Source organism: Carassius auratus, chromosome 22 (genome assembly GCF_003368295.1).
Source record: "Carassius auratus strain Wakin chromosome 22, ASM336829v1, whole genome shotgun sequence".
NCBI classification, from domain to species: Eukaryota; Metazoa; Chordata; class Actinopteri; order Cypriniformes; family Cyprinidae; genus Carassius; species Carassius auratus.
The window spans coordinates 1,568,335-1,592,793 of NC_039264.1; the positions used below are offsets into that span (position 1 = coordinate 1,568,335).

The window sequence follows — 24,459 nt, forward strand, 5'->3', positions numbered from 1 at the left end:
AACTATAACTTAGAAAAATACTCCTAGAAAAATATGTGCTTTATGATTTATAAGATCATCAGTAGAGGACTGTGATCATGGGGACATATACAATTGATGGCTGCATAATTAATATAGATTATTGAAAGTGCTTATTTCATATTGCAGAGAAACTCGATGTGCAGAGTGAGAGAGAGAGGGATTCAGGGAAAGATGATAGAGACAGTGAATGTCTTGATACTCCATTGGTTATTTTACCTGTCCACAGTCTAAGGATTTTAATTTCTTAACAACTGAAAGAGCAAAAGAGTTTATCAGTCTGGTTTAGCTTTTGGAAATGACATACAACAATATGACTATTGCACAATATTCTACTTTAGTTTTTTCCCCATCACATATTTTAGTCATCATCATAAATGATAAATCATGAGAAACCTTAAAAACCTCAAAGTTCAGGTAAACAGAAAATGAAATCAAATATCCAGGGGAAGCTTACAATCATTACACAGTGAAGGAGGACTGTATGCTGATAGTTTTCACAGCCTTTTGTTGTTTGAGCCAGAAATCAGATTAATATGTTCAACTTCATGGATAAAGAGTACAAAACAAGAGCTGAATTGACATTTATGAATGTGAAATTGTGCCAAAAGATGTCATAAATGTATAATGAAGTACATTTTTTCTTTACTTTGACTTTTATAAAAACATAAAATAGCATCCTTCCACAATAAGGTCTTTATAAATATGGTCAGTGATGAATCTGCGGAGGTTTTGCCCAAATGTTCTGGTGTGTGAGCAATGTCCCTTCTTCTAAATGTAATCATGTAATGATTCGCAGGGAATTATTCTGAAAGATACCTCTTTCACCTTATTTACTAATAAATACCTGTGAGGAATCATCCAAACCTTTTCCAGTCGATGTCATTTACATAAACGTAACATTTGGAATACAAAGTGTGTGTGATTATATATACACACACACACACACACACACCATTGGGACCAAAAATGATACCTTAAAAACAGCACCTTACATAGCACCATTTGTTGCATTTATTTATTTTATTTATTTCTGAATTGCTAACCTAACCTCACACCACAGTCTGAACAAAAGTAAGCATTGCTTGGTAATTTATTTATTTTATTTATGTATTTGTTCGGGACAATGCACATTAATGAACAATCTAACATTTCTGTACAGACTGTAAATGAGCCAGGTTATAGCATAAATGATAATTTTCACCTGTAGTCCCGAGGCAGGAAAACAACAACATACAAATAATACAACATAAAAGAACAGATAATATACAGTATCAAGACAGAAACACATTAGCACACATTCAGGCAGATTACATCAATAAATTAGTCAAAAGGAGGACATATCTGGGAGCTTTTAAGAAACTGTTTAAGGTGCATTTTGAACGTGCAGTAAGTAGGACATTCTCTAATATTTGTTGGGAGGCTATTCCAAAAATGACCTCCTGTGATAGACAGAACAGTTTGTGCAAAGGTAGTTTTTCTGTGCGGGATCTCTATATCTCCTCTAAACGAGGCTCTGGTGCTAAAACCTCTATCAGACCTAGGTTTGATATATGTGGAAAGAGAAGGTGGGGCCAATCCGTGAAAAACTTTATAAATTAAACAGCTATTTTTAAAACTAATACAATTTTCAAAATTGAGCATATTGTATTTTCCCAAAATATTACACTGATGGAATGACAGAGGCTTTTGATCAAGTATTTTTATAGATTTTTTGAATAACATTTCTATGGGTTTTAAAATTGTATTTCCAGTGAGTGACCAGGTTGTGATGCAGTAATCTATATGTGAGAATATCATTGAATGCAGGAACATTTTAGCAGAAGTAATTGTCATCGATGGTCTAATTTGTTTAAAGTTATGTAAATTGAATTTGATTCTGTTTGCCGTAAGTTTAATGTGTTTTTTGAATGAAAAGTGTGACCCCGAGGTACTTGAACCCTTCAACAATGTCAATCCCCCCAGGAACACATTGGACCGCTCCAGTTTTATGATTTTTTCTTTGAACAGTTTTCTTTTTGTTCAATAATAGGCCGGATTTAAGCAGCCGATGCTGAATATTCTCCAGTGCTGATGTAAGAATGGATGATGCTTCCTGTGTGCTTTTAGCAGGTGTAAAAATAACAGCATCATCAGCATACATTTGGAAATGGACTTTTTGACAAATGTTTGGCATATCATTTATATATAGAGAGAACAGTACTGGTCCCAAAATAGATCCTTGTGGGACTCCTGCTGAACATTCAAGGTAAGACGACATAGTGCCACTAACACTCACAGCTTTTCTTCTGTTGGACAAGTAAGATTGAAACCAAACTAGCGCATCTTCTGCAAAGTTGAAGAGTCAGTTTAGACAGAAGGGCTCGATGATCTACTTCGATGATTCTAATCGATGATTCACTTTAACTGTTCAACAAAGTATTGATAGCTGTGTAAATATTATCATTTTAACAGTTGTCTGTAGTTTTGGTTGATTGTAATGCATTAAATACATATTTTATAACCATTTTAGAAGCAATAGCAAATAAACTGTAATAATGTGAGAAATGTTGAAGGTGTCTGAATGAATGTAGGTTTGATTGTATATTTCATTTTTACACTGAAGACTATCCAGTGCTATTTTACATTTAATTATTCAGTTTCAGAGGGACTCGTGTCACGGTGGGGACCTAATTTTCAGCTATAAATGTAACTATACTGATACTTAATACCAAATATAATTATGATATAACTGTGACTATCTGTCAGTGCTGCTTCCAGTAGTGTAGTGTTCAGTTTTAACATGTGATCGTGTCACACATGAATCCTGAAGAAGCAGCAGCTGTCAGTCATCTGGAGACTCCGCCTCCTCACGAGCTCCAGGGGGCGGGGCTGGACGGCGTCATCAGAAGGGGGCGTCCACGACTCTCTGAATCTGAGTGATTCACATCCACTGATCTGTGTGCTCTTACCGAGACTGATTCATCAGTGATGTGCACATTCTGCTTTATATCCAACTAATATATATATACAAGCTTATATAGAGAAATAAATGATACAATAATATTCCACGATGTATCCCACCATGCTATATATTTAAGAGCAGTGCAGTAAAATAGTTTAGATTTAGTTTTATAAACACAACTATACTACAAATCCAACTTTATATGAAAGAGCTGTCAGATATTAGTCATGTTTTTCATACCATATATACAATTTAATCAACAGTTTTATACTTGACTTTTTGCTTTATATCCAATTTTACATTTAGAGCTGGCTAATAATGTAACATAACATAATTATACCAGATACCATATTGTGATAAAGTGTCTGAATCAGATACTGACAGATGTGTGTGTGTGTGTGTGTTCTCCTTCATGACACACCACTGATCTGATCCAGTGCTAAACGTGTTCACACTTCTGTTCACATGACACGAAGCACTCCTCTCGTCCTGTCGTCTCATTGAAGACACATGTTGTAAAGGACACTGCTGGTTCTGATCGAGTGATGGATGAAGAAGGAATCACAGATGAACTGACTCTGATTCCAGTCTTTCTCTGGCGTTCACCATGTCTTCTTCTCCTCCTGCGGGGTCTTTATTTCACTCCACCGGAGGAGACAACACGTCTGTACTCACTTTAAAAGACTGACGTATGTTATAGATCAGCAGTGATGTGATTGTGAATGTAAATCTTAGTTCACAGTGTTGTACAGCTCTGTAACACATCATGCTAACGCTAATCACTGATCTGAATCACATCTGCAGGATTTACACTAACACTGTGTACAAATGAGTTTGATACAGAAAATGATTTCAGAATCAAACGTTAACTCACATTCAGAGAAAAAGATTGATTTGTGAGATGAAAACTTTCAATTTAGAAAAAATACAATCAGATTTGTAAGACTGAAAAGCCACAATTACGTTAGAAGTGTTTTTAAACTGTTGCAGAAAGTTGTAGAAGTGACTGTCATCAGTGTGTGCCAGACAGGATCTTCCGTCTGTGTGTGTGTGTGTGTGTGTGTGTGCTCTCTGTCAAACACACACAGCTGAAGCAGATTCTCAGTGTTTAATGTGTATTCTCATCAGACGCTGGTGTGGTCTGGACTCTGAGCGCGTCTGAAGATGTCTGTCCTGAAGGGTGTCCAGCGGCTCCAGGTGTCCAGGACGCTCTCCTCTGTCTCTGTCTCTGGACTCTGAGCTCGTCTGTCTGTCCTGAAGGGTGTCCAGCGGGTCCAGGTGTCCAGGACGCTCTTCTCTGTGTCTGTCTCTGTCTCTGGACTCTGAGCTCGTCTGTCTGTCCTGAAGGGTGTCCAGCGGCTCCAGGTGTTCAGGACGCTCTTCTCTGTGTCTGTCTCTGTCTCTGGACTCTGAGCTCGTCTGTCTGTCCTGAAGGGTGTCCAGCGGGTCCAGGTGTCCAGGACGCTCTCCTCTGTCTCTGTCTCTGGACTCTGAGCTCGTCTGTCTGTCCTGAAGGGTGTCCAGCGGCTCCAGGTGTCCAGGACGCTCTCCTCTGTCTCTGTCTCTGGACTCTGAGCTCGTCTGTCTGTCCTGAAGGGTGTCCAGCGGGTCCAGGTGTCCAGGACGCTCTTCTCTGTGTCTGTCTCTGTCTCTGGACTCTGAGCTCGTCTGTCTGTCCTGAAGGGTGTCCAGCGGCTCCAGGTGTTCAGGACGCTCTTCTCTGTGTCTGTCTCTGTCTCTGGACTCTGAGCTCGTCTGTCTGTCCTGAAGGGTGTCCAGCGGGTCCAGGTGTCCAGGACGCTCTTCTCTGTCTCTGTGTCTGGACTCTGAGCGCGTCTGTCTGTCCTGAAGGGTGTCCAGCGGCTCCAGGTGCTCGTCTCTGTCTCGTCTCTCACACCTCGAGCAGACCGTCTGTCTCTGAGCGTCTGGATTCGTCTCTGAGCGTCTGTGGTGAGAGTGTGGTGTGGACCCAGGCTCCGTCTGTAAGCTGAACACCACACATCACTGCAGGAGACTCAACTACCAACGTCAAATACAAATATACTGTCCTAGATATACATACATAGACATATTAATAATGTTTTACCTCGTCAAATACTTTTTCTCTCATCAAAAAATAAAAAATTCTCTCATTAAAAAAATCTTTCATTCTTTGTCGTTTCTTAAACCTAGCATGAGATTTTTTTCTTTCATCAAAAATATGTTTTACATTTCTCAAACTTTCCTTCTCTTAAATTTCTCATGAATAAAAAATCTCTCAACAAGAAAAAGAAAAACAAAATGTTTTTATGAGATAAAAGTTTAAGAAAAGTTTTTTTGATGAGAAAAAACTTTTCTCTCAAACTTTTCTTATAAAAAAGTTTTGTCAAAAAGAAAAAAAAAAGAAAAAACATCTTTGCAAAAAACCCTTACATTTTCCTTTTTAAAAATACCTTTTTTTTTCCTGTCTTCAGGAAACTAGCCAGTTTTTCGGGCCATCTATCTATCTATCTATCTATCTATCTATCTATCTATCTGTCTATCTATCTATCTATCTATCTATCTATCTATATATCTATCTATCTATCTATCTATCTGTCTATCTATCTATCTATCTATCTATCTATCTATCTGTCTATCATCTCGTCGTCCAGCAGGTGTCGCTGTAGCACCGAACCTGAGGCTCTTCACGAGATTCTGCGTCAGAAAACTAAATCACTTACTGTGAGATCTTGCAATGTTGGAAACCGCACAATGTGTTATTTTTTATAATGGAGATGAACGCTCATGTAAACTGTGCAATTGTTGAATAAAAAATAAAAAAACGTAATGTTAGATCTAATGTCACATGAGACACTCTGAATTATATACAAGCTTTTGAATAGAGAACGTCTTTATAAAGGGGAAAAAATGATCTATATAATTTTTTTTTTTTTTGATGACAGAATTTTTTTGATAAAATACATTTTTTGGATTAAAATAAAATTATGAGAGAAGTTTTTCTATGAGGAAAAGTTTTTTTTTTCAGAAGATGAAAAAGGTGTGATGAAAAAATAATTGAGATGAGAACTACTAAGATTAAAAAAATGATGAAAAAATGTGTTTAGAAAAAAGTTGCTAAGAAAAATAACATTTTTAATAATAATAATTTTTGGGGGGGATTGCAGAAAAAAAAATTTTGATGAAAGGAAAACATTTTGATGAGAGAAATGGTTGTAATCTTCAGACTCAGGGAGGATGTAAAACATTATTTAGTCCAGATTCCTGCAGGGTCATAGTTCTGTGTGTGTGTGTGTGTGTGTGTGTGTTACATTTCTCCACGTCCAGCAGGATGAGCAGGGTCTCCTGGTCCATAGCAGAGGCCAGCGGCAGCGGCACCTGCACACACACACACACACACACACACACACGTGAGCTCTACACTGGGAGTGTGTTGGTGAATCTGAGGCTCACGGTGGATCTCAGCTGGAGCTCCTGCTCTCTCTCACACACACACACACACACACACACACACACACACACACACACACACACACACACACACGAGCTCTACACTGGGAGTGTGTGGGTGAATCTGAGGCTCACACTGGATCTCAGCTGGAGCTCCTGTTCTCTCAGCACACGTCTGTACTCGGGGTCATCCGTGTAGAGCCGGGCTCGAACCCCTCTGCGCTGCGCCGAGCGCCACTTACTGATGAACAGACCGGCCGACCACACGGACAGATGAGCACCAGACTCCTCCATCACGTCCTGAAACAACACACACAGCTCTCCAGATCTGACTGGAGTAACTGGAACCGATACACTACTGATTACAGGTAATATCGGATTACATCTCCAGAGTTACAGAGGATAAATACCTTCTGGTCTTCATCTCGCGGTGACACTTCCACAAACCTCACGTGTCTCTTCTCCTGTCCTGATCTGTGTGTGAACACACACTCGTTTAGTGTGTGATAGTGTTGATTAACTCATCCTGATGTTGATATACTGAGGTACTTACACTGACGGCGTCTGAGGATCTACTGGAGTCGCCATCACCTCAAAACTGTTCAAACACGGTTTTACTATGGCTACAAAGAAGGTTACTGTCGTTAAACCACAGTCGACAAAATATAACCATGGGTTTACTACACTAACCATAGCTTAACCATGTTATTTGTAGTACAACTGGGGTTATACAAATGATAATCAATCAGAATCAGCCAAAAAAGACATAAAAACGGTTAATACTACTTTCATTTGACTATAATAAAACTATGGATATTTTTTGTAAAATATGGTTCACTCGCAGATGATCTTAAGCTTATTTATTTGAAAAATAATATTTTAATATTTAAAATCCTCTTGGCGTTTTAGTGCCATTTAATAAATAAAATAAAATGATAAAAAATATAAAGATAAAGTCAAAAGTGACGATATATTAACAAAGTTTAATACTTTGAAAAATAATGACGAATAAGACTTCACTTACCTCGACAAACATCGAGCAGAAATATTAATTTCGACCTTAAGGGTTAGGTTTCACTTTCAAATGTAAACAAACTAAAGAGAGATATGAAACATGAATCGTAGTTATGTTTTGACTAATTCAGACGATATAACAACAAGTCTAAACTCGCCTCAGAAATCGGCCGTTATTAATAGGCGCGCTCCACTCACTGCGCATGCGCGCCAACGAACTCTTTAAAATGAACGCGTAACTTCATACCTATATATTTTAAGAAGAGTAGTCAAATGAAGACATCCCGTATAAAAAACAACAACAACGTCAATATGAACCTCGTGAATTGTGATTTCTTGAAAAACGCTATTTCACTGTAAAATTACCTCAGTAATAATGAATCATAAACTAGCCTGCTAGTAGATTGAATTAATCCTTTAACTGTTAACGAGGTTTACCTGGTCTTTAAATTTAACTAATTAAACTAAACACAACTGTTTGTTATTATTGTGTTAATATTACTCTGTTGTTATTAAATATAAGAAGAAAATCAAGTCGATCTTAATCTGTAGGATGATGTTTTGTTTTAATAATATTAAACTCCCTCATCAGCTCTGCTGAATGTTTTAGCAAATCACATTTAATACACTTTAATAATCAAAGAAGCACAGAGGAAATCAACACAGTGCAGAGGTGAATTCATCCAAATGATTTTATAAAAAAATGTCAGGATAATGTAAACCAGTTTAAACACCATCTAAAAATCAGCAGTTCAGTTTATCTGTAACACAAACTCGACTACGAGTAAAACGCTGGGTTTTAGCACTGAATATGACACGCGTGATCAGGTTTGTTCAGAGGCAGACATCAACCTTCGTCTGCTTTCACACACAAAACAAGAGCTGCTTTCCTTTAGCGTCTCAGGAGGAGCATGCAGGGACATGAGTGTCAGTTCGAGTCCTCCAGGTTGCCGCACAGGCGTCCCATGATGCTTTGCAGGCTGGGCTGGACGATTCCTAGCAGGGGTCTCTGGGAAGGGTCTGCGCTCCAGCAGGCCTCCATCAGCTGCCAGCACTCCTCGTCAAACGTGGACAGACGCTCAGGACGCGAGCCTGAAAGCAGCACACAGAGGTTACCCAGAGTTCACAGCGACGCGATCCGGCGACTGGCGCTCGTTACCTTTCTTGACGTTGGTCCACAGCTGGTCTTTACTGGAGCATTTCTCAAAGGCTTCTGGGAGTTTGACGGAGCCGGAGCAGAGATACCAGAAGAGGATCCCAAACGCGTACACGTCGACCGAGTTATCGTACTTTCCTACGCCAAATAAACAAACACACGTACTATCAGAAACTAATGTAAACAATAACTACATTTTCAAAACATCAAAATAAACATTTTCAATTCTAAAAAAATATAAAGATGATTCATTTCACTGTCCACTATTAAAATCACATAAAAAATTGGGAATAAATTGCCGTTAAATTAACATTTAAATTATCAAATCATTTAAAAAGCAATTTTAATCAACTGATATTAAAATTGGATACTACATTTTTACTATTTCAAAATAAAATAAAAAATGCACAATTTATCAGTGGATGCTGAAATCATGTACTGTAATGTGTAAAACGCTCAAGACTGAAAGCACTCCTCAGAGGATCATTGAGCGGTCGGCGACCTGTGAAGAGCTCCGGGGCCATGTGGATGGGTGTCCCCACAATACTGCCCGACATCATGGCCTCGGGTTTACAGAAGCCCAGGTCAGTGATCTTCGCCCGGTTCTGCTTGTCCAGCTACACAAACACACAGTATAGTGCATTATAAAGCACTGTGAAGAGTTCTGAAGCACTATGATGCTTTATATAGTGTTATGATGCATCATGAAGCAATATGATGTTAGGAAGCACTATGATGCATTAAGACACATTATGAAGCACTTTGAAGTGTTATGATGTGTTATGATGGGATGTCGTCACAGAGAGTCAGATGGTAGACGCAGTTCCTCACCAGGACGTTCTTCAGCTTGATGTCGCGGTGTAAGAGACCCTGACCGTGCAGGAACCGAATCCCCTCCACCACGTCCAGAGCGATCTGAAGACGCTCCTTCAGAGACAGACCGGCCTGAGAGAGACAGACGGGTCAATCACAACCACACACACACAGACAGAGAGCCGGTGTGGTGATGGTACCTTCAGTCCGGTGTAGAGGTCTCTGTGTAACCGCTCCATGATCAGCAGAACCGCGACACTGGAGCCGCCGCTGTACGAGTGATCGATCACTGAGCCGTGGAGATTCACCAAACGATCGTGTTTAGGCAGAGACCTGACGGACACAAACAACTACACTGTTACTGGTATCAAACTAAAATAGAATTACATATAATAACAAGACGCATTATTATCATTATTATTAAAGAGTAGATGCACTGGAGTGTTGTTACCGTGTGTAGTGGAACTCGAGCGCGAGGTCGTTCCAGTGTTTGTCGTCCGGAGGAACGACTGACTTCAGGGCACACGGGTGACGTCCACCCCAGTTATCACACAGATACACCACACCGTACTGACCCCGGCCCAGCTCACGGCCCATCTTCGGCTTCCCTGAGGACACACACACACAGACTCAGACTCACATCACACACACACACCGTGTGATCCGTGTGTGTGTGTCTCACCGTGCAGAAGGACGTCTCGCAGCGATCGGCTCTCCAGTGACAGACGGGCGAGTCGAGGGGCGTGGTCCTTCCTGACCCGCAACCACAGGTCTTCAGTTCGCTCCAGACGCCCCGTGTGACCCTCCTCCAGCTGCGCACACACACACACACACACACACACACACACACACTCATCAGCAGGGGAGTCTCGTCACATTAACACCAATGACTCTAATAAACAACTGACAAATAGCATTTACAAAAATATTACAATTACAATAAATAGCAAAACTTTAATATAACTATTACTAATAAACCTAAAGAATATATTAAATGTAACTTTCATATTATAATAAAACGCATAAAAACATACATAATTTTCATTTGTATGTTAATTTGCAAAATAATTTTTAAAAAATGTCCAAAAATCATGTTTTGATTTTCTTAGTTAGCTGTATTTTCCAGTTAATTGTAACCTCATTAAAATACAGTTTGATTGAGATTAATTGGAATCCACAATGAAAAAACATGATTTTTGAACATTTTTCAAATTGTCAAAAAATCTGTTTTTGGAAATGAACACTTCAAATAAATAAATTATTGTGTTTGTGTGTATGAAAAAATATATAAAATAATATGTATAGAATAATTAAAATATATAATCCAATATATAAATTATTAATAGAAAATGTAAATAAGATTTTTAAATATTAACATTTTAATATTTCAAATAATTAACGAATGCACTCTAAAGACCAATTCAATAATAATACAAATAATGATTTTTTTTGTTGAAATTAAATATTTAAGTAGTTCTTAAAAGCACATGAAGAAAACCCCACACTAAGTAAATGAAAGGAGTGTGTTGTGGTTGTCAGTGGCGTGAGCACAAAGCTCTTAGCTCTGATTGACCGGAGGAGTCTGACGAAGCACCCAGGAGGAGTATGCGCTGCACATTCACCTGTCGGAGCGAGGCAGCGAAGGCCTCGTGAGAGCTGTTGAGTCTGGTCCTGAACTGAGAGCAGATGCTCTTGGCCAGTTTGGGGGCGCTCAGGCTCTCGATGGCGTCCTGCGCGACCTTGCGCTTCCACTCGGCCGTGACGGACGGAGGATTGACCCACGTGATGCGGTGGATGATCTGAGGAGACACGAGCGTCAGCCGCCGCACCACACACGCCAGCGCAGGGCATCATGGGTAACCTACCTGTTTGATCTGCTCCCAGAAGAGCCGGGTGACGGAGGAGCCCGAGTGGAAGGTCACCTCCACGTTATACGCCGCGTTCAGGATCTGACCACAATTACACAACTTAACTGTATTGTTCTCTATTACTGTATAGTGTGTGTGTGTGTGTGTGAGCTTTACCTGTTTGAGGTGGTTGGAGGTGACGTTGCTGCAGGACTCCGGTGTGCTCTTCTCCAGGCTGCCCAGGCATCTCTCCAGCGTCCCCACGAAGCTCTCTCTCAGGTAGTCCACCGAGCTGGTCAGTTTATTAGCCACGGCCTGATTGAGACGCACTACGATCAGGTCCTGGATCTGACTGATGCACATCTTGATGTCCTTGGAGCTCACCGGCTCGCCGTTAGACGACATGATGATGTCTGAACACACACACACACACAGACTGCTCTATAGTAAAAGGACACACATGCCGCTTATTAACACTAATGCATTCCCTCTGACACACAATTATACACAATTATCTTTTCGGTGGAATAATTACATTTTGAAAATTATAAATTAAACATAAAAACAGAAACTAAATCAATAATATAATAGTAATAAGTTAAGTCTTTTTAAATGTTTTTAAATAAAAACACTAAAAGCTAAATGAAAGTTAATGAAGGAATAAACATTAATCAAACTAAAATGAAATGATAAAATAAACCAAATATAAAAAACTAAATAAAAAAAAGTTAAGAGTTAAAAGAAATTCTAAACCTAATGTAAAACTAACAATGATAAAAAAAACTAAACTGAATTAATAATAAAAAAAAAAAAAGCTAAATTATCAAGCTACATTAAAAACATAAGTTATCAATTATTTAAAACATACATTTTTAAATGCACAAAAACTAAAAGGCAGAAAGAAAATGAAAAAAAAGCTAAAATGATGTAAAACTTTAAAATGTAATGCTTACTAAAATACAAAATAATGATAGAGTGAAAACTAATAAAAATAAACCGCTGAAATGATCAATTGAACAAAAATAGAAATTAAAAACTAAACTGTAAAGTTTTTTAAACAATTGTCAAATGTAAATTTGTTTTGCTCATGAAATCTTCATGACATAATGAAAACTAATCAAAAACAAACAAAACTGAAATTATAAATATAAACTAAATTTCTAATTATACAAATAACTTTTTTGATAAGTTAATGTGATTTATAAGTGCTGCGCTTGACAGAAATCTTCTGTGATGCCCTAACAGCTGGGATTAGTGCTCAACGCATCCATCCATGTCTGCTAATGTTTGATTCGAGACCTAGCGTCTCCTTTGATCCGATTCATTTTAATGATCTGAGCGATTCGAAACCGTAAACATGACGTAACACTGTTCACCAGCCGTTATATCGATGTCTTTGCACGGCTGAAACACTGTTCGAGTGATTACATGAGACAGAAACTTATGTTTAGTCATGTTTATTTTGTGCTATAACTAGTAATTAATAATTTGAATTAGTAATTAATTGTTTGAATATTGCAGTACAATGGACACAGTTTGAGATCTGACACTTTGTTTCATTTCAAAAGTATCAAAGCACAAATTGTGATGTATTGTACGGGAGGAGCTACAGTGTTCCAAAGACACACTTATCAAGTCTTGTGATTTAAGGATCGACATGACTCTGTAGAAATCTCCCATCTCCTCACTATAATGTCTATGTGACCTGTGAACTGCAGGTTAGCGGCGTCCTCCAGCAGCTGCTCCTTCATGCAGCTCAGCGTCTCCACGATCATGTCCTTCATCTCCTCCTGCTTGCGGTTAGCGATGGCCATCAGAGAGCTGTAGAGTTCTCCCTCCTTCTCACGCGTGTACTCCAGCCGCCGCGGCGTGATCTGGAGATCCCTCTGCATGTCGAACGCCTGACACCACACAAAACACAGCTTCCTTCACCACAAACACCAGCGAGGACACAGGACAGAGCCAGAAAACATCCTACAGTAGGGGTCACCTGGTTGATGAAGAGGTCGAGGCAGCGGCAGTGGACGGTGTTCAGCAGCGAGGCGGCCTCCACCTGATGGTTCTGCAGCAGCTGTCGAGTGGAGGGCCCGAGCACACGCTGCAAACTCTCTCCCACCACAGGAGCCTCGCTCAGATCCAGAGACAGCAGCTGTCTGTGCAGGGCCCCGGGGTCCGAGGAGCCGCTGGAGACCCTGATGAAGCAGACGGGGAACGATGGGAGAGTCTCACGCACCTTCCTCAGGTCCCTCACCTGCTCAGAGCTCAGTGTGTCTGTACTGACGGAGTAGAGGATGATGGGAAGGATCCCGCGCTTGCAGTCCTCCAGAGACTCCTCCACCGACTGGACACCACGACACGGGAACACCATCACCTTCACCTCCTGGACACACACACACACTCAGTAAGTGAACACACACACACACACCTGGCATCACCTCACACCATAGCCGTGTTTCCACTATCGAGCTAGGACCGGGCGTGCTAGTGCGTGCCAGGGCCAGTCGCGTTTCCACTGTCACTTCCGGGCCTTGATCGTGCCTCGCCGGGGCTTCCTCGGGGCCAACGGCCAGGTTTTTTCGGCCCGACGAAAACCTTGGGCCAAAGCGGGCCAGCTGGGGCTAGAGGAGGAGTTATGAACAAAGGCGGAGTTTCTCCGTGTCTGGAGAGCGTCAGCGCGGATCATTTCAGAAAGATAACAGCTTTAACACCAGCATTAAAGACTTTTTAAAATAAGTTGAGCTCAAAACTCACTCTTAGTCAGCAGCAAGTGTTTTAAATAACTTGATCCGATGTGGATTATAATCACTAAACAAGGCAGAAATATTTATAAGCGATGTAAAAGACTATGCACGCTAAACATTAACGTTACCAGTAAACATGATAAATATGACCGCTTGGATAAAGCAGACATCAGCTTCTTGTTCTCTATCACAATTGTGTATTTATTAAGTAACATTTTATCTGTCGTCTCGTTTCGTGAGTTTAGCTCCACGTTGCATATCATCAAAATATAATAATGATTTTTGTTTGGGAGCTTTTATAAAAATAGAGAGTCTGCGCTGAGGATCATTTCAGAAAGATAACAGCTTTAACACCAGCATTAAACAGTCTCTTTCAGTCACCAGCGAGTGTTTGAAATAACTTGATCATCATCCAATGTGGATTAGAATCACCATACAAGGCTGAAATATTTATAAGCGATGAAAAAGATATGCACGCTAAACATATAGTGAACATGGTAAAATATGACCGCTTGAAGAAATCAGACGTCAGCTTCTTATTCTCTATCACAATCGTGTTTTTATTAAGTAACTTATATTTTCTGTCACAAGCCTCGTCTCGAGAGTTTTTCTCACGTTGCCTATCATAAAAGAATATAGCCTAATAACGTTTTTTTTGTTCGGGAGCTTTTATAAAAATAGAGATATTATCATTCATTCTAAATATGACGGCTACTGTGGCTAATAAACAGAAACAGACTCGACTGAATAAGCAGGCTATTTTCATAAGCGTTAAAAATATATAAATAAAATAGATATAAGTGTATTTATGTGTGATTAATTTTGAGTCCTGATAAATTAAATCAATTTGATTAATGTATCACTTATTCTATAGTTAAAACATCGGTGCTTTTGAATTTGAATATATAACAAAGCATGCAAACAAACGGCCTCTTTTATCATGTTTGTTTTGTGATCGCACATGTTCCAGTGACTTATTTCTTAGTTTTCTGATAACTTCTCTTTGTTGGTGAAATGATGAGGTTGCATGACGTTGTTCTGAGAGGCGTGTAAAGGGCGTGTTTTAGTGACGTGCAGCGGTGCTTCAAGCTCCAACTGTGGAAACCCTGCGCTATTCTGGCCTCGTGCTACTGGCCCGGGGCTATGAGCCCCACCCGGCCCGCTTTAAGCCCTGGCTCGCACTGGCCCGACAGTGGAAATGCGGCTCATGTGAACTAAACAGTCAAATAAATGTACATACTTGGTCCATTAAATCTGGTGAACGTTTGTAAATGAAAACCACTAAAACTAGCTGAATACTGCTTAAACGTAATGAATGTGGCATGACAGTAGGGCTGTTTCGAATGCCATTTTTTGAGCTTCGAAGCTTAGGTAGCAATCAATATCGAATATTCGAAGCTTCGGTGGGTGGGGCTAAATATATAATAATAGTGTCGGTTTGCATTTGTATCATCTTTCACGACTTCACGTTTCACTCTTCGGCATCGTAAATGTGTTGCGGCAGACCCAGTGGAGTGCAGTGTTGCATTTGGTACAATATGATCAGGTGGCACACATTCTTTAAATATTAATAAACATTTAATAATCTTTTAATTAGAACAGTTTCCGGTACGCATTACACGGGCAGGTTTATGCTCCGAAAACGGACAGTGCACAAGTGATACAAAACACAAAGTCTGTTGAGAGCAAGAACTTTAATAAGGTATTAATAACGAACATTTCTTTAAAACAAATGAATCCCAAAACAGAAATTAAATTAGTAACACACAGTGATTTCAACGAACTGTAATAAATAAAGAACACGGTAGCATGCTTATAAACAGTTGAATAAGAATAAATGAATTGTTTTTAAAATGACAAAAATTGTAATATCTATTACAATTAGTTTTATTCTATATAAGGGATTTATTTTGTCTTATTCTGACTTTTTGTTAATTTAAATCTTTAAAATGCGCGATGCTTTTATTGAAAGCATGTTGCAATTAGCCTATTTATCATAGCAAATTAAGCGCATAAAAGCAGTTTTTTTTTTTTTTTTTTTTTCGCGTGCAATCAGGTGATTTTTCAAACTTGTGGTGCTGTTGTGGTAGGCAAGTTTCAAATCGCATATTTGACACACTGCCTTTGTCTTGTCATCCTCACTTAATTTAAAGTGCTCCCGAAAATGCGGTCGTGCAGACGTGCACACGTCTCAATTTACTTTCACTTTAATTAGCGGTAATTCAGTAGCATTTGTTTGAATTAACCATGGGTTAATTTATTTTTTTCTTAATAAAAATACACAAAACAATAAGACACTCGCTTGTATTACATATTGCAAAATGAATAATAACTTAACACAACATGCAAAAACTAAACAAAAGCACTTATGAAACGCCTTTAAAGTGCATTTATTAACAAAACGAACCACTGCACACAAGTATCAAACAAGAATTTATATAAAATATTACTATATTATATAAATTATATAAAATTCACTATTCGTTAAATAAAGTGCCTGCCTTGGCTTTTTCAGCAAAAAAAAAAAAAAAAAACACCACACAACCATCGAATATGCAACGAACGAAAATCAAACACATCCCTGTTGGCATTTGGTTTGAATCCAAAATATTTCCAAATAGGTGCTTTTGCATTTCGCTTTGAAACCAGATCTTCCGCCATCCTTTAGCTCGCCTCACTCTCCTCAAATGATAAATGAAATCGGACACCTGCTGCTTTACTGCGGCGCTCGTTACGCTCACGCTAAATTACGAAGGCATGTAGTCACTAACTGAATTAAGTGCTTTATTGCTATAGGTTAAAACTTCAACACGATGGGGACGGTGCCGGTGGTCAAGTGCTATGACCGGTAGGTGGGTTAAACACCGTGTATCACCGGTAACACCGACTATCGCAACAAGCCTACTCCCAAACAGCTGAGGTCTTGGGCATTTTGTACCTATTCAGTATGAGATTAAATAAATCACTACGTTCGCCAACGGGCGGTTCAAGCATGAGTGAGAATGAATCCGCGACGGAAGTCACGTGTTGAAAAAAAAAAAAGAATATTCGAATCTCAAAACTGAAAATCGAATGCCACCCCACCGAACGAATATTCGAATATTCGATTATTCTAGTACAGCCCTACATGACAGAATATATTTTGATGTTTTTGTTTTGATACGTATAGACATACACATTACACAAAATACACTAATATACAGTATATATTTAGTTTTAAAGCAGTTAACATCCACAATATTCTCAGACACTTCTGGTTACTGGATAAAAGCTTTCAAAACAACAGCTTTATAAAAGCGGTGTGATTAGTTGTGGCTTGGCCTGGAGCGTGGGAGGCGTCTACATTAGACACGGCGGGTCAAAGTTCATCTGTTTGATTAATCCTGAGCGAGCGCGTCAGAGCCAGAAGAAAGAGCTCAATAGAGTCAGTCAGAGCCGTCTCTCTGGAACAAACACAGCCGGCGGAGACCAACAAACATCTGATTCAGACTCTACAGTCCACTAACATCTCTGTGCTAACCAGAAAACAGACCGAGTTCATGTGAGAGCAGACGTGACTCTAGCAGATGTGTGTGACGGGAAACATGGCTTTAAACACAAGAGAGAGTCATGACGGAGACACACACACTGAGAGAGTCTGATCTCCATCTGAGTCTGAACCCTTCGGTCACTATGACCCTGATGAGAGATTCTCCTTCTTTTAACGGAAGAGATCTGGAACCAATCCAAGACCTTGATCAGTCTGATGATCCAAAGCTGATCTGATGAGTGATGTGCTGCTCAGAGTCTGATCCAGTGTGATAAACTGATCCATGACCGACTCTGATGTTTGACTGATCTAGTACTGATTCAAGATCTTGGTTTGTCTCAGTCTGAGTCTGATAGGACACTGATTGTGTAACAGTGTTTGTTCAGAGTCAGATCAGGATCTCAGTCTGATCTCAGAGATCTGAAACGGTCCAAACACAGAGCCCTGTTCAAAGAGGAAACCATCTGTGACCGAACCCACAGAGTATAGGACGACACACTTTTCCCGCCATTGGTTGCCATGGAGACACACACATCACCGTAGCAGCTCTGTGCACCAGACCAACAGATCCAGGTTACATAAACACCACATATCAACAGTGTGAACGCAAAGTGTGGGATCTACCAAACTGTACTTATACGTAGGAATGTGTGTGAATATAAGCACCACTCTAGTGGTAGAAACGAAAGTGCTGGAATTTATCCAATTTCAAAATAATCAATGATTTCATATTTCAAGCTAAGCATTTGCACAATACGTGCATGATAAATACAGATTTTATTTGTACTTGCACACACTCTAAACTTAAATTAGTAGGACCAGTTAGAAATCTTTAAAGAAAAGTACTGCCCCTGACCTGCAGCAGGGCATGATGGAGCGTGACCTCCAGCTCGGCCAATCGCTGCGCAGGATCCTCACACTCCTGGATCTCCAGGTCCTCGAGTGGAACCGTGTCCCAGCGTCCGCAGTGAGCCGCCAACTGATGCACCAGCTCGTAGTGTCCCGGTAGAGCCAGGCTCAAGCGTGTCTGACGGCCATGTGTGAAACACAGCTTCCTCCTCCTGCAGGCCCCGCCCTCCGGCCCACAGGCTCCGCCCACCTCCGGGCCCAGGGGGAGGAGCCTCTCTCCCAGCAGGCAGTTGAGCAGCTGGTACCGAGCCGAGCAGTCCTGGCCCAGGATGAGGATGTAGGGGGCGCTACCGAGCACATTCTGCAGATATTCCTCCTCGTGACGCGGGAGCGAGATGCAGCTGAGCTGACCTGACACACAGAGAGACACTGAAGATTAACATGTAGCTCACACAGGGCTTAAAAACATTATGCAAATCACAATATTGCACTACAATAACATTCAACTTCACTGCAAAAAAACTTGCCAACACAAGAAATACAAGGCACAAACATAAACTATACTACAAAAACATTTGCTGAGGAAAGCGATATCTTTGTCGTAACATTAATATACTTTTATCTGTTATGTGTGATTTAACTGCTCAGTGCATTTGTCCAATGTGTCAAGCTGTTGTGGAAACTAAAAATAACTAGTTTGTAGTGTTTATTTTTCAAAGTAAATGTCTTTACTGCTGACTCATTCATAGAAACAGTCTCTTGTCGCCATCTAATGGCAGAACAATGTAATTACAGTCACAAACACGCACCGTGTCTCAATACTATTACTAATGTGCTGAGGCGCTCTCTCATTGGTTCATGAGCGCAGAACACCCACAGAAAACACCAAAGCTACTTTACAAATAAGCGTCATCTTTATTAACAATCTGCATATTTATTTAAATCATAAACATTATCACCTGAAATCCTCTAAAAATCACATTCCATGACACAAAAACAGTAATATTTATAGAATGATACACAGAAATGAATGAAATTTACTGATCTGTTTCTGATATCGAAATTTGATAAAATGATGTAACTATTGTTATGAAACTGAATAAACAATTAATGCCAAATCAGGGTTATTATACTCTTCTAATAAAACTACAACCATAAAAAATGTAATTCCTTGAAAATAAATAAACGTTAACTGAATAATTTCAAAGAAAATGTATATAAAATTAATATAAATGAATAAAGTATGAGGTTGTTGCCAAGTCAGCATTCTTATATTTATTTAGTTTAACTTGTAAACAAAATATCTGACACTGAAATAAATAAACAACAAACTAATAGAAATAATAAAAAAAGAAAAAGTAATTAAAAGTCATCTATGATCAGAATGTCCCAGTGACTGTGAAGCAGATGTCTGATGATGAATGGAGAGAGAGAACACAGGGCTGTTCCTAGAGTCAGGAGTCAGGACACAAACACAAGCACAGCGTCCTGAGGCCTGCATCTCATGACCCGCTCGGAGCCGATGGTTACTGGATTATTATTAGGAAGAGCTCATAATCCCAGCGCTGCCTTACACAACCGCCGGCTCGCCGCCTAATCTGAGCCACCACAGATCTTTATGAGATACTCATGCACAGAACAAACATGTGTTTACATGCAGCTCAGGGGGCGTGGCCAGAGACGCCCACGCTCTGATTGGTCAGAACCAGCGCCGACAGGCCAGAGGAACACAAACACGAGCGCGGGGTCCGGGAGAGAGATCAGGGGTCACCTGAGACGGGTCAAAGGTCACGCCGTGAGGCCGTGAGACCACTGCTTCAGACACACTCAAACATTTCACTGAGAAACCAGAGGAAACTTACGTCAGACCTGCAAAACACCTCTGTGACGGGAAAGAGGATGACAGCCGCACCCAAACACACACACACACACACACAGATCAAAGCAAGTACAGTACGGGTGTCAGCGCTCATATTCTCACACTGACTCATCACACAGATTCCTCCACAGCACACACTGATCAGAGTGAAAACAAGTTTCAATGACATTAAAACAATCATAACACGCAGGTTTGGATTCTGAACCTCAAATACACTTTCTGATGTCTCTCTCTTGATTTGGTGCTGATATGAGATTCAGACAAGATTATGTGATGTTAGTGAATCAATGTGAGCTCATGTTAATGTGTGTGTGTGTGTGTGTGTGTCCTCATTAAAGCACTGAGGAGTGTTCAGTTCTTGGTTCAGTTGAATGTGTCTCTGTTCACAGATGTTAAGCTGCTTATTTCTGCACTAAATCCCATTTGAGACATTTTCTGCTGTTAACACTGAACCTGCTGCAGGACACACACACACACACACTATCAGGAATCCCCATCACTGATAACTAACACATTAACACACAAGCAGAGATCGACCGATAACCGATATCTCAAACCGATATTTATACTTTCATGTGTTGTATATCAGTCGTCTGATCACAGATCTACTGGTGACTGACTGTGATTGGTGTGTGTTTGAAGAGTAAATCCTAACGGCAGTATTTAAGCAACAAATCTTTAAATAAAATTCTATTAAAAAGTCAATATCAGCCATTTTTACCCCAGTGTTGTTATGGTTAAACTAAAGCTTACAAAAACTAAAACTGTGTTAGTTTAAATAAAATTTTAACTGAAACTCAAATTAGAATGCCTTCATAACTAACTGAATCATAACTAATAAAAACATGTGGAGGTGAAACTTATTTAAATTTATAGAACAGTAAATTACAAGATTAAATATAAAATTGTAATTAATTTTTACATAAGTTTGACAAAAGTACTAAAAAGTCTATTTAAAAATACTACAATAAATACTATATAAATAGAACTTAATGAGTACTTAATTTGACCAATTTAGAAATGTTTAGCTTAGTTATTAGAAGACAAATATATGTGTATTTAGGGAGGAAATATTATATCAGGAACATTTAACTACATAAATATATTTAATTATAACACAAAAATAATTAGCATTATTTATAGTTTCAAAAAGCAGAAATAAAAGTGAAAAATGCCGACTGTGTTCATATTCTACGCTAGCATGTATCAATACTTTCCATCAGCTTGTGTTTTTGTATTTTGATCTTTAGTGTCTCTGGACACCGGAAGCGGAAGCGGAGTCACCTGTGTCCAGCGCTGCAGGTGTGTTGCTGTGGTTCTCTCGGATCTCTCTGAAGAAGCTGAGGGTCTCGTGCAGGTTCTTCTTCAGGAGCACGTTGTGTTTGTTGTAGTGGCTGAAGGCTCGGGTCAGATCTCTGAGCAGAGGACTGTGTTTCTGCGGGTTCTCCATCCTGACCCGGAGCGAGACCCAGTGCGCGCGAGTCCGCGTCACATCTCCACACGGGCGCGCGCTGTTTCTGCAGAGGCCCGGATGGACCGAACCGATAACGCTACAACAACAACAACCAGCGGCGGCGCGCTCGCGCGTGTGTGTGTGTGTGTCAACAGTGCATCAACTCACGCACGCACACACTTACACACACTGCCTCCTCCCGTTAACTGGACCGATATCGGCGCGGTTCTGATCGGTAATACAAGCACACCCGCGCGGACCGGGTCGCTGCTCGCGCTTCGCGGCTGTTCGGCGACTCTTTCCCCCGCAGGCGAGCGCCGATCATCGATTATCCCGGTGTTTTGCGTCGGGAATGTGTCACTTTTCAGCCCAAATACGGGAGTTCTGCGCTGCCAGCCTCCGCCGCCGCTGCCCGTCCATAGGCGAGAGAGGGACGCTCGGGGGCGGGGCGGGGTGCCACTGCTGCATGCTGGGAAATGCAGTCAGCTTTGCGTAGCGAACATAAACAAAGTACGTACTAAAATTATTTACGTAATTAGGTGAAGGACATTATTAAAAAAAGAAATCTAAAAAATATTTTTAGACCTCCACACACATTTCTTGCTGAAAATACGAATGGTTTCCATTATTACAAACCATTTAAACCATTAAATCCATTAGAAATGAAGTGCTGTTATACATATTGCATTATAATAATGGAAGGCGACTAATTACTAGAAAAGACCAACAGGGACCATTAAAACCAGTACAATTCCCATGTTAACCAGTAAAACCATTACAAATTCTGTGATGGTTTCTATTGTTCTCGCCCCCTTATGAAAATTAACCATGGTTTTACAACAAATGAGACAAAAAAAAAAAAAAAAAAAAACCAGGGTAACCTCAAATGAACCATAGTTTTGCTATATAACCATTGTTTAACCATGGTATTTGTAGATATAACACTGGTTATAAGTGGTAATCAATACCGCAAAAAAACATGGTTTCTACACCCCTTCACTATAAGAAAACATGGTTTATTGTCGTTTATTATTATTATTATTATTGTTTTGGTCGCAGAGTGTATAAAATTTGCATCCAGTTAGTCTTTATCTTAAATTTTATATTCAGTTTCTAAAAAAGAAAAGGTGGTGGATTCGATACAATCTCCTGTTTTCTTCTCTCTTCTCCTGCTGTTCAGTCAGTGTAGTACACTAGATGTATACTGTAGTGTGCTTGTAGTGCGGTGACCTGGCGCCCTCTAGAGGTTAACTCTGCGCTACTGCTGCGAATCACTATCACCAAAGGTTCTTTCGAAAGATACATGATTTAGTCAGTGTTGTTAAACACTCAAGTCTCTCTTAGCCTCGTTCATTCCCGTCAGAATAGTTCTACTAATAAAACGAATTAAATGTTAACATGAAACACTATTAACTGAGCCCGTTTGATGTAAGAGTTCACATACTAAACACATGAACGAGAACAAATTCCCCTTTAATTCCACTCTTCATTAAAGTTTACATTTTCGGTTTTATTAATGAAGATAAACATTTTCCCGCGCTCTCGCGAGGACGTTACACGAGCGCCAAAACACCTGCTGAGAGGAAAATTTACAAGAGTAAATTGTAAAAGTAAACTTAGATTTTGTATAAAGGGTCTACGCAAAGGATGTTTTTTTATGAGTATACTGTTGACTTTAGATTATTATGGATTATTATGACTTTAGAAATTATATATGGAAAATTCTTCATCCACAAAATACTTTTACTCATTTTAAAATATAAATAGGTCACTATCTGTATACGTAAAAAGAAACAAGAAATAACAAAGTGAATTTTTTTTTTAAAATCTATTCATTGTTTATTATTATATTTATTTTGATGTGATTTATGCTATTGCCTTTGTACTGTATGTTCATTGTTCTAAAAATGTTCTAAGGATCTAAAAACCCTAGAGCCGAGCGTCTTTAGGCCACGCCCCCAGAGGGAACACAATCCCGCGCTCTCCGATGACGCTATTCCGCGAAGTGATCCTCGTCATTTCTACAAACAGAACAATATCTAAAACAGTGGCGTAGCCACGGTGTGCCTGTGCCACCCACAGTGGCAGCTGGCACACCTAAAAATAGATGCAGAATTATTTTTTATAGTCTCAATAAAAAATGTTTACTAAACTTGGTCTATTGTTGTTAACTTAGAAAATATATATATTTTTAAATCAACCCTTTCACGCGTAAGTTACAAATATTGTAACTGACCCCTTGTTTCCATGGCGACGCGTCATGTGTCACGTGACACACCGCAGCCACTAACATAATCGCTATTCGTTTTATTTAATTTTTCATTTTTTATTAAAATATATACACAAACTTGCTTACCATGTCAAGTATCTGATATTCCGATTCTTCGTTTAAAAACCATTATAAATTATCTTGATCTATAACGAGATGAGCGCTGCAGTTCAGAGTCCTGTCAGACGGATTTAACGTAGTACAGCACTTGAATCCCCCAGTTTCTCCCGAAATACATGAAAGTAAGTGGCTGTTGAACTGGACGAAGAATAGAGGAAACTTTATTGTTCTGCTATGTCTGTCTGATATATGAATAAAACACGTCGGCAAATTGCATTTGATTAGATAGTTTTTGCTGCTTCCATAGACATCAGTGTGATTTTACAAACTACCAATGTATTGTTTTACTAGTGATTATGTATATTTAAATGTATGTAACCTAAAATAAACATTATGTGGTTGAAAACACTGCATTAATTGTGATATATGACAAGCGCTGAGCGCGTCCGTCTCTGGCT

At 39.7% G+C, this 24,459-nt stretch overlaps 2 protein-coding genes across 4 annotated transcripts; both read right to left on the reverse strand.

Moving 5' to 3' along the window:
* Window positions 1–3,160: 3,160 nt before the first annotated feature.
* LOC113039347 (uncharacterized) lies at window positions 3,161–7,549 on the reverse strand. 2 transcript variants are annotated; one of them, XM_026197245.1, is made up of 6 exons: window positions 7,416–7,549; window positions 6,945–7,014; window positions 6,802–6,865; window positions 6,527–6,732; window positions 6,253–6,319; window positions 3,161–4,949 (listed from the first exon to the last, which is right to left on the reverse strand). In XM_026197245.1, exons 4-6 carry the CDS (start codon window positions 6,683–6,685, stop codon window positions 4,087–4,089), a joined length of 1,089 nt encoding a protein of 362 aa, XP_026053030.1. In that variant the 5' UTR covers window positions 6,686–6,732; window positions 6,802–6,865; window positions 6,945–7,014; window positions 7,416–7,549; the 3' UTR covers window positions 3,161–4,086. The 2 variants fall into 2 exon arrangements, with proteins under 2 accessions (XP_026053030.1, XP_026053028.1); XM_026197243.1 differs by having other exon boundaries at window positions 6,527–6,865.
* Window positions 7,550–8,079: 530 nt separating this feature from the next.
* On the reverse strand, window positions 8,080–22,069 carry LOC113039328 (dual serine/threonine and tyrosine protein kinase-like). Of its 2 annotated transcripts, none has more exons than XM_026197215.1 (14): window positions 21,504–22,069; window positions 18,348–18,751; window positions 13,212–13,601; window positions 12,927–13,122; window positions 11,399–11,634; window positions 11,240–11,323; window positions 10,997–11,173; window positions 10,057–10,186; window positions 9,826–9,982; window positions 9,575–9,707; window positions 9,393–9,506; window positions 9,001–9,178; window positions 8,565–8,699; window positions 8,080–8,497 (listed from the first exon to the last, which is right to left on the reverse strand). In XM_026197215.1, the coding sequence occupies exons 1-14, from the start codon at window positions 21,667–21,669 to the stop codon at window positions 8,334–8,336; spliced, it is 2,664 nt and encodes an 887-aa protein (XP_026053000.1). In that variant the 5' UTR covers window positions 21,670–22,069; the 3' UTR covers window positions 8,080–8,333. The 2 variants fall into 2 exon arrangements, with proteins under 2 accessions (XP_026053000.1, XP_026053001.1); XM_026197216.1 differs by having other exon boundaries at window positions 9,064–9,178; window positions 21,504–22,064.
* Window positions 22,070–24,459: the final 2,390 nt, after the last annotated feature.